Raw genomic sequence first — 10,182 nt, forward strand, 5'->3', positions numbered from 1 at the left:
TCTCCTGGAATCTCCTCCATGTGCTTCAGAATGTGCTGGGAGACACAGCAAACCTTCTGGTAATGGCACGCATTGTTGTTTCATCCTGGAGGAGTTGGACTGTCTGTGGAACCTCTGTAGGGTCCAGGTATCGCCTCATGCTATCAGAAGTGACACTTACCCTAGCCAAATGCAAAACTAGTGAAAAACAGTCAGAAAACATTAGGAAGGAAAAAAATGTCAGTGTCCTTCACCTGTAAACTCATTCCTGTTTTGGGGTTGTCTCATTGTTACCCCTCTAGCGCATCTGTTGTTAATTTTATGAACACTAAAGCAGCTGAAACTGACTAAAAAGCCCTTCAGTTACTTACTTGACCAGATCAGTATCCCATGTTTCACTGATTTGATGCAATACTTACATTAAAAAGTGTTCCTTTAATTTTTTTGAGCAGTGTATTAAAGATGCAACCTCCAGTACCATCGGACGTTATTCGAGCACCAACACCTCAGACCAAAACAAATGAGCATGCCGGTCAAAAATCCCCCTTTACTTTCATTTACAACCAGAATAACAAAAATAGTTCAGTCACAAACATTCGCTAGCACTGTAAAATAACTTGAAATGTCATAATGAGTTGGGTTTTCCTGCTTTGTGCTTGTGTCTGTTCTGTTCCGGTCTTTGCGTGAAAACAAACACACAAAGACTGAAGCAGAACAGAGGTGAATGGAAAACGAGTAGCCAGGCAGAGACTCTCACAGTGAACTGTGCACAGAAATAAGATACAAAACAGAAATAAAATATTTTTCACTCTGAGTCGGCTTATAAACACGAGGAGGGAAAACATTTTCAAAGCCGGGGACTCAAATACACTGACATGCACACATAACTGGACCAGAAATTCAGAATAAAACACACACAGAGGAGGCAGAAGATGCCTTTCAGATGCCATTACTTTGCTATATCTTTGCATAGCAGATCATTGTTTGCTGTAACATTAATGCCATATGACTGTTCCAAATCTTGAATTCTGCACAGTTAAAGGGACAGCTAATTCACCTTAATGACCTATACCTTTTCAGATTTTCACATGACTTCCCACACACTGTCACTACTGGACTGTGAAGCCCTTTTGGATCGACTCAAAAACTTGAACCTATCAGCCCGACCCATTTAAACGCCTGACTTTAAATGGGTCACATTGCACCAAAAGAGTCCAGCGAGACGTCTTTCAACAGAATAAACTCTGCTGGGTGCTGCTGATCTGAGCGGCCTCACTGCTTCTGCGTCCTTGTGTGGAGCAGCACCGCCTGTCCAGCCAGCCCAGCCTCCACCCCGCCCAGAGGGAGCACATAACGGGTGCCGTCGTTCGCTTTCTGAGGGTCCATGTCCCTCAGCTGCTCGTTGCTCTGGACCACGCTGTCCCAGCTCCACAGCTGGTAGCGTAAGCTTTTGCCCTGCTTAGCTAGGATGCAAACCTCTTTGACTGATGCGGTGGCGATAGGACAGGGTGAGCAGCTGTCAGCGGCGAGGCAGAGCCAGGGCAGAGTGGGATCAGGCTGGGTGTGATCTTTGCTCACAGTGCCCTGGTCCACACCGAGGAGAACACCTGGAATCAAGAAATATGGTGAATATGTGACATGTTTTCATTACTTTAACGTATCAAGACTTCCAGTAAGAGTTGGAGCTGACATCAAACTTTGCTAAAATGCCTTTATTTAATTCTGTGTTTAGCTAAAAGAAACTGTAACATTCACTCCTGATAAATACTGTTGAGAGACTATTAACTGTGCTGTTCAAGTCAACAAAGTGGCGAGAAGCAGCTGCATGAGGGCCAGAGTAGTGCAGTTTTAAATAAATTAGAATTTTGTTTTTTAAAATGATACTCAATGGTAAAATACAGAATAGGAGTTCTCCCATGACCAGTTAAATCAGACACATTTCAGGGCATTCTGCATCACAAAGTTGACCTGGGTTGTCATGAACACTTATCCCTCCAGAGTTGCCTGGTCATGATAGTTTTCAGGTTTATATTCAGGCTTAACTAGTGTCACAGTGAATCTGAAAGAGTGAAACTCACTAAACAGCACTTTGAACAGTTTATAGAAACAGCTACAATTATTGCACTGTGTTCTAGTCGACATCTGTGCATTAAAATGCACTGCAAACAAAACAAAACTGCTCTGATGTTTCCATAGGTCTTTTCCCTTTAAATGTCCTTGAATAAACTATGAATCCAGATGTTCCTCTTAAAAATGTAGCAATTGCAAGTACATGGAAGCTGCAATGTCAGCTATCAACCAGATAGCATAATCTAGCTGATGAATCACTAATTATCATATTGTCGTGCTTCAAAAAAAGACTTGATTATTTGATAGGTCAAGATTCCTTCATATCGTGTTGCATCTAATACACCCACATGTTAATTTTTCAGCTGTAATTACACAAACCCACACTGAGCTCACAGGTAATTTCAGTTCATGCTGCAAAATGCTCTCTTTTGCTTGAGTTATTGTCATGATTTTGTCTGTCTTTGTTGTAATATTTTACCCTCTATGTCATATGTTTAATATGTGTTGCTTTGTGGTTGCAAATGTTCAGCCCTGTACTCTTTCATCAGTTCAAACTGATCTATTTTCAGGTCTGTTTCACAATAACTAACCAGACTTAAATGAGACCACAGACATTAAACCAAGCCAACTGTATAAAACAAGCTGATCCTGGCTCAGTTTTTAGGGTAATTTAAGAAATGCTCTTCACTTGGAACCACCTTGATAAAACTCTAATGAGTGAGTGATCTTGTCTTACCCGACGCGACCGCCCAGTGTGCTCTATTGCCGCCACGCTGACATGGCTCATGGTTGAAGTCCTCATCATATCTGAAAATACTGTCAAGGAATTTTCACCAGTGATCATGAACTTTTCTTTAACATGCCGCAGGTAAAATAATAAAATAAAAAAAAGACAAAAAAAGAGTGAGTATCATCCCTCAGAGTTCAGGATACGGGATGAGGACAGGCTGCCTCCCCCACAGGTGTGTGATGACAGCTGCAGCGTTATTGCCTCCCAAACCTCCAGAGAGCAGTTCGGCCTTGCAGCCACAAACCTCTTCTGCCAGCAGGGCCATGTTTTCAGCTGACAGGAGAAACATTTTATTAAGAACATAAAGAAACCAAACAGCACAACATAAAGTGAAACAGCATTTCAGATTTCAGACACTTGTGAATCATAAAAAGTGAATCACCGCTAAAACAAATGTTAGCCACAAACATGTTTAGAAAACTTCCACATTTTTAATCCCAGCCTGCACCTGTTTCTTGGATCCAAATGTCACATTAGCATTTCCATTATCTCAGAAACCTTCTACTGCTCCTACACAGAACTAGTGACGCTTGAAAAATATGATAATGTGGAACAGTGAAGGCGTTCTTGAGGTTTCCTCAAAGTTATATAAGTTTAAGGTTTAAAGCAAACAGCAAGATGAGATATATGGACACGTAGCAGGAAGGAGTTAATGCATTAAACTTCATCCTACTGGTTTTCAGACATTATTTTAAGGTTCTAGGTTAAATTTGTGTGATTTATTTTCTCTTTTTCAACATTTACGGCATTATGACATGTCTGAAATAAATCAATTCAATTAAAAACAGCTTCTTTCAAAGAGCCATCATTACCCTGAACTCTCACATGTAAAAACCCAGCCAACAACATAATGCAACATGTGCAATATACATCACTGTCTCTGCTGCTGCTGCTGCTCTATACTATCTCAATATTCACTCTGTTTTGTTTGTGACATTTATGTATATTTGTAAATAGAGATGCCTCTAAGATTTTTAAGACTTTTATCTTGCACCTTCTGCTATGTTTGCACTGAAAAGGAGAAGCTCTCCAATCTTGTTGTACACTGTATAATGACAATAAAGCACTTTCTATTCTATTCTTTAAAAAATGATGACAAACATTAGGACAGACCAGCCTCAGATTGTTTGCACACTTTGGTTACCTGAAAACATTTCACCCTGAGCAGTGTATCCTCGGCTCAGTGCCGTCTGAACCACAGCGTCCATGTCGACGCTCAGCTGTGGCTGCCGGAGTTGAGCAGCCATCCACAAAGCCACCAGGCCACACCTACAAGAAATGCAGATACCACACTCACACACAGGCACGTGGAATGACTTAAACATAAAAGCATTCAGGTCAGACTAACAGCACAATAGCACCATTGTGTTGCACATAATATTATGGTAACAGCTGTACTTGTGTGTTATGTACCCAGTCAAATGTAGATCTTGGCAAGTATTTTGAGTGATGCCACAGTTTATTTACTTACTGTGGACCATCTTGGATGAGGGAAGGCACATATGTGTTCACAAGTATCCACTGCAGGTCCTTCCTAAAACTGAAGCACAAAGCAATGACTCTGCATCAAATAAAGGCACAATATTCCACAAAAACAACACAGCTTTTAGATAATCAGTTGACAGTTTATTTGGTGAACCGTTTCCTGGAAGATATGCTGCTGTGTCACAGTGGGAAAGGTAAAAGTGCAAATAAAATCATTAGTGTTATCAGCAACACTTGTGTGTTTCCTGCTATGACAAGTCAAATGTGTGCAGTGAAAAACACTTCCTTCACAGGCTCACACACTACGTTTTTATTGATGCCATGCCAGAGACATACTGATTCAACTCTAAGGTCATTTTCGAGGCTGTGTTGGTCTTGGATTATATTACCATATAATGAGAGGTGTTTACAATATTTTGTCACTCATGCATTTGAACTGGATGTACAAAATATCGGGGAAACATTTTGATATGAAACAAACGAAGTGCAAGCAACACTTCATTATCTCCATAAGTGAATTCACAGTTCAGTTCACAGTAAGAACAGGAAACAAATATGCATCTCTAATTTACCTAAAGCCTTGAGAGACTTCTTCAAATTCCTACTGGGTCATTCCGTATGAAATCAACCAATTTTAAGAAAACTTCCCACCTGACCCTCTCAGATTTGGTAAGTTTTTACATACATTTAGTACATTATATATGATGGGAAAATCCAAAATTTGAATGCTTTATTGTCATTAGTTTCAAAGTTATGGCCATTTGAAGTAGGTAGGGGGTCCCCTAAAATTGCGGCCAAAATTAAGACTTGAAATTTTCGACCATTTTCAGACTTCTATAACTTCTGAACAACAAAAGATAGAGATCTGAAATTTTCAGGATCATTTCACAGTGACCTATAGTCCTCAGAAATGTGAAAATATTTACTTTATATTTATAATTGCATGTTACAGAGAATGACAAAGTTGCGATTTCATCCATCAGGAACTTCTAAACTTCTACATTTGGCCACGGTCCATTACACAAAAACTAATCATCATATCCATTAGAAATTTTATGTGATATAATTTGGCTATCTAAGGATTGGATCTGTATAAAATGAAAGTGCTATGGTATGTAATGCATGAAATATGAACAGCTAAAAATCACAAATACCTGTCCGACCTTCGGATTCAAAGGTCAATATCAGCATGTGGGATAGGTGGTATCAAAAAATAAAAGACATCATGTGAAATTACAGGAATTTCCCTAAATTTTGACACCAAGCACAACTTGCTTCTATAAACCCTTCTATGTTTAATGTTCAAATCAATTATGCACATTTCGCCCACATAATTTAGAGCTAAATTAGTTAGTTAGAATAGAGGAAGCCTCGTAGGTAAAAGGCAAAACATCTTCAAGAAGTCCAGCTGTCTTCTACTGAAGCACTAAACCTTCAGTGGGAAGTTAAATGTGCAGAAATAAAGCCACAGATTTCCTCTGACAAGAAGATAAATATTCAGATTACATGTCCAAAAAGTTAGCGTTCTCATTGCAAATCTCACCTGCTCTCCCTGTGACTGAGCAGCAAGCGGGCCTCTGTGTGATTCCCCTCTACAGCAGTCCTGTCGCTGGCTAACACCTGATACAGCTTCTTCTTTGCTGAAGCTGTAGGAACTGGTGGACATGATGCAGGTAAAGGAGGAGGAGGAGGAGGTGACAAGGGACTCTCCACTGACATCTTTGAGTTGCTTAGTCTGACAGAAAATGTAGTTCAAGCAGAATCTGTGGTTAGTATTTTTGCATATTTGCAAAGGGACAAGTCACATCAAGTCTTCACAATCGCCAACACACTTGATAGAAGCTTTCAGTCTCACAACCTGCACCTACCTGCCCACCTTCCTCTCACTCCCACTGCTCACAACTTAGCTAGTGGCTCTGGGCGAAAATGAGTGAAGTTGTCTTAACTCGATGCTGAATGCTGTTTGTGTGGAAACCAAGGCGAAGAAATGTTCTCTTGTCATGGATTAGAATTGATTTTCTTGTTGTATTTTATGCACCGAACCCGAACCCACTTTTTCGACTAGCAGAGCGAGCTAAAGGCACCGGTGTACCCTTCCCATATTTGGAAGTACCCTCGCTCTCTTCTTCGTCTTCTACTTCTTCGTGCATTGTTGGATCAAACGCCATCAGTAAAGTGTCACACCGCCCTCCAACGCATTTACTAACTCCAAAAAAATTAAATCGCGATCAAATTATCCAACTGCACGGTCGTGAGGCAAAAAATACGACTACAAAGGACAATGAAAGGACGTTTATCTAGCAAGAGCAGGTGTTACGGCACATTCTGTAACCAGAGCTATCAGTATCACCTCTATGGTAGTTTTTCTTCACATATATCAGAATGTCGTGATGTAGAACCAAAGTGAAGTCCTAGCTAAAAACTACGGTAGGAAATTATTTAATAACAGCTACTATTGAATTGCAAAAAGTACGGAACGGTCATAAAATCTGACGGGACACCCTTATATATACAGTCTATGCGGGACACGGAATTCAGTGTAACACCGGAAACTACGTTGTCTATGTTTCTTAACGCGAGAACTGAGAGCGGGATTTGTGAACGCTGGATCTTTCATTCATCGATTCGAGGTGAGTATCTTTTCCAGTTGGAGCTGAACCGTTAAATCTTCTAAAACTTGAACTGTAAATGCTTTTTGCAACCAGACTGTGAATCTATGGTGCTATTGTGATAATTTCTGTGACCAAGTTTAAGCGACAGAGGGATTAAATGCGATGAATAATGTTGGCTAACATATAGCTAGCGGTTAGCTTCTAACGTTCACCGCACGTTTTTCCTGCTGAGTGATTGTTTGTTGACGTTAGCTAACTAGTTAGCCGCTTCGTGTTTCGTCAAAACTGTGACTCAGACCGTTTTAAAAATAATTAATTCACCTTGTTTTCCTCGCAAACCACTCACTGGCAGGCTAGAGAATGGCCACCGCGGAGGTACGTCTGAACCATACGATCTACATCAACAACTTGAATGAGAAAATCAAGAAAGATGGTGAGTTTCCGAACCTCGTTGAGCCAAATCTACGAAATGCACACAGCACACCAACCAAACTGATGTTTGTATTGTCCTTTACGTTTCTGCAGAGTTGAAAAAGTCGCTGTACGCCATCTTCTCACAGTTTGGACAAATTTTGGACATCTTGGTGGCACGAAACCTGAAGATGAAGGGTCAGGCCTTTGTCATTTTTAAAGAGGTCAACAGCGCTTCTAATGCACTGAGATCCATGCAGGGGTTCCCATTTTATGACAAACCAATGGTGGGTTTATTAACAGAGCACTACTCAGCAAACTGCTTAAAATGTAGCCTCTGAAATGCATGTGGTCTTAATATATATTTTTGTCTTCTCACAGCGGATCCAATATGCCAAGCAGGACTCTGACATTATAGCTAAAATGAAGGGGACTTATGTGGAGCGTGACCGTAAAAAAGAGAAGAAGAAGCCCAAAGGAACTGAAGGAGGAGGCACTAAAAAAGGTGTACCAGGAGGTGCTGCACCCATGGTTGCTGGGGTACCTGCTGCTATGCCTGTAAGTAGAGCAGTGGTTTTATTTGTGGCAACAGAATTCACTGGTAACTCCAAGTACAAGATAGGGTAGGAAATGCCCCCCCCCAGAAAATAGAGAGAGAAACCCAAGATTAGGGAAGAGTTTCCATCTTAGTTGGGCTCAGGCTACAGGAATTTGAAGCTTATTTATCCCTCCCAAGAACTGGAGATGAAATCTGATCTGGTGTGAGGTCCAGATTGTTTGGTATTTAAGGGATTTACTTATCCGTCCTTTTCATGCTGCTGTTCCTGATAGCAAGTTGTTGCAGCGCAGTGTATATTTTGCTTGCGTACCTATGACCATATGTGAAATGATGCACTGCTGCATTATTGCTTCCTCTATCTCAACGATATCCCATGGTGTGTGCTGCTGTTTCTAAGTCTTATAGCGTGTGCTTCAGATTACAGAGCAAAATGCATGAAGTTTTCCTTGTTTGTCGTGCAGCCTGATTTTAAAACTCCTGTAGTCTGAGCCGGGCCTCAGATTTTGGAAAATTCTTGATCTTTGTGTTTCGTCTTGTGGTATTTCCAAACAAAGTTGCAGCAAACTTTGGAACAAAAGGCCCGAGGGTAACATTGTGAAAAATATAGAAATCACAAATGTTTTACTCATTCCTCTTGGGCTCTGTCTAGCTATGCTTACAGACAGGATAGATTTTTTTTTTTAAGAATTAAAACTGGCCGTACAGCAAACTATGTAAATGGTATCATATAGCCTCCCCACATTTGGTTTGGGGTCATATGTTGTATTGGGAGGGTCAAACAGATAAATGGTTAGTGGAAAATAATGTTACCCCATCAGTTAGTTAATGCTATTCTCAGTACTGTTGTGTTGCTCTGTCCAGGGAATGCCTCCCATGAGCCAGGCTCCCCGCATGATGCACATGCCGGGCCAGCCGCCTTACATGCCCCCTCCAGGCATGATGCCTCCTCCAGGGATGGCGCCGGGTCAGATTCCTCCTGGTGCCATACCTCCTGGTCAGATGATGCCCGGACAGATGCCTGGACAAATGCCTCAGCAGGTAGCGTGTCTGTTGTCGTCTGAAAGAGTATTTTAATGCCTTTAAAATATGTTTTAGTTTCTTTAGAATAGTAATATCATGTTCTCTAGTTGTTTCATTCTGACGTCCACTTTCTCGTCACAGGTTGCAGAAAATCCACCCAATCACATCCTCTTCCTCACCAACCTGCCAGAGGAGACAAACGAGCTCATGCTCTCCATGCTCTTCAATCAGTCAGTAAACTCTTCTTCCGCGTTTTAATATGCACGTTTGTGTCTGTTCAAGGCAGAACCTAACTGTGACGTTGTGTGTTTAGGTTCCCGGGGTTCAAAGAGGTGCGTTTGGTCCCCGGTCGCCACGACATCGCCTTTGTGGAGTTTGAGAACGAGGTGCAGGCTGGTGCTGCACGAGATGCCCTCCAAGGCTTCAAGATCACACAAACCAATGCCATGAAGATCTCTTTTGCTAAGAAGTAACACCTCTCATGACCCATCATTTTTCTTACTGGCATACAAGTCTTTTTTTAAAAAACGTACAGCATGGTCCAGAATTAAGAAACATTTTTAGAAATATGTTTCCTGACGTCTGATGGGTAGTATGTTCCCTTCTTCCAGGATTACATGTAAGTATGCATTCTTTAGACTCTGCTATGCTGACAGAAAGCTCAGTAAATTTGTCTGGTAAATTTCTTGAATTTTAAAATCTGCATCCTGTAAATTTGACATGAAGTATAGATTTTTGTCTTTTGGATTTTTAACTCCAGTCCACAAACAACTTGATATGTCTTGTTTGTCACAAAGCATTGCACCCAGGGTCTGGTCTACCAGACATTGTACCTGGAGCTTTTTTATTTTTGGAATTAAATTTTTTATTTGAGACAGTGCTCTTCCTCACCTTGTCTGTGTGTATGTTGCAGCATGAGTTTGTCATACGTCAGTAGGTGGTGCTATCAACCTACCTTCTTCTACCACTGACTTTAAGGTAGGTGAGTATAGGGATGCATAAGGTAACTCATTAGTTACAATGTTTATTATTTCTGGTCCCTGTCGCTTCGATCTCGTCTAGTGTCATGACTTTTTATGAAACTTCAGCAGTAATCTTCAAGCAGGGATGTTTGTACTTTGGATTGTTTGATGAAATTACTTGTGAAGATTTTGCGGTGACCTCTCAGCCCTCTGTACCACAACACTGATGGTCAGAAGCGTTACTGGTCAGAAAATGAGATAGAAAGTTAATGTAAGTGCAAACAGTCTTTCATG

General features: G+C 41.0%; 2 protein-coding genes across 2 annotated transcripts; one reads left to right on the forward strand and one right to left on the reverse strand.

The window, feature by feature from the left end:
• Positions 1-506: 506 nt before the first annotated feature.
• Positions 507-6,809, reverse strand: actmap (actin maturation protease). The gene is made up of 7 exons (XM_022221224.2): positions 6,193-6,809; positions 5,868-6,059; positions 4,311-4,379; positions 3,984-4,108; positions 2,983-3,112; positions 2,786-2,856; positions 507-1,586 (listed from the first exon to the last, which is right to left on the reverse strand). Exons 2-7 carry the CDS (start codon positions 6,041-6,043, stop codon positions 1,252-1,254), a joined length of 906 nt encoding a protein of 301 aa, XP_022076916.2. The 5' UTR covers positions 6,044-6,059; positions 6,193-6,809; the 3' UTR covers positions 507-1,251.
• A 3-nt stretch (positions 6,810-6,812) lies between these two features.
• snrpa (small nuclear ribonucleoprotein polypeptide A) lies at positions 6,813-9,806 on the forward strand. The gene is made up of 7 exons (XM_022221233.2): positions 6,813-6,954; positions 7,289-7,369; positions 7,462-7,634; positions 7,729-7,905; positions 8,768-8,944; positions 9,068-9,156; positions 9,240-9,806. Exons 2-7 carry the CDS (start codon positions 7,297-7,299, stop codon positions 9,397-9,399), a joined length of 849 nt encoding a protein of 282 aa, XP_022076925.1. The 5' UTR covers positions 6,813-6,954; positions 7,289-7,296; the 3' UTR covers positions 9,400-9,806.
• Positions 9,807-10,182: the final 376 nt, after the last annotated feature.

The sequence above is a fragment of the Acanthochromis polyacanthus genome, chromosome 13 (assembly GCF_021347895.1).
Source record: "Acanthochromis polyacanthus isolate Apoly-LR-REF ecotype Palm Island chromosome 13, KAUST_Apoly_ChrSc, whole genome shotgun sequence".
Classification (NCBI taxonomy): domain Eukaryota; kingdom Metazoa; phylum Chordata; class Actinopteri; family Pomacentridae; genus Acanthochromis; species Acanthochromis polyacanthus.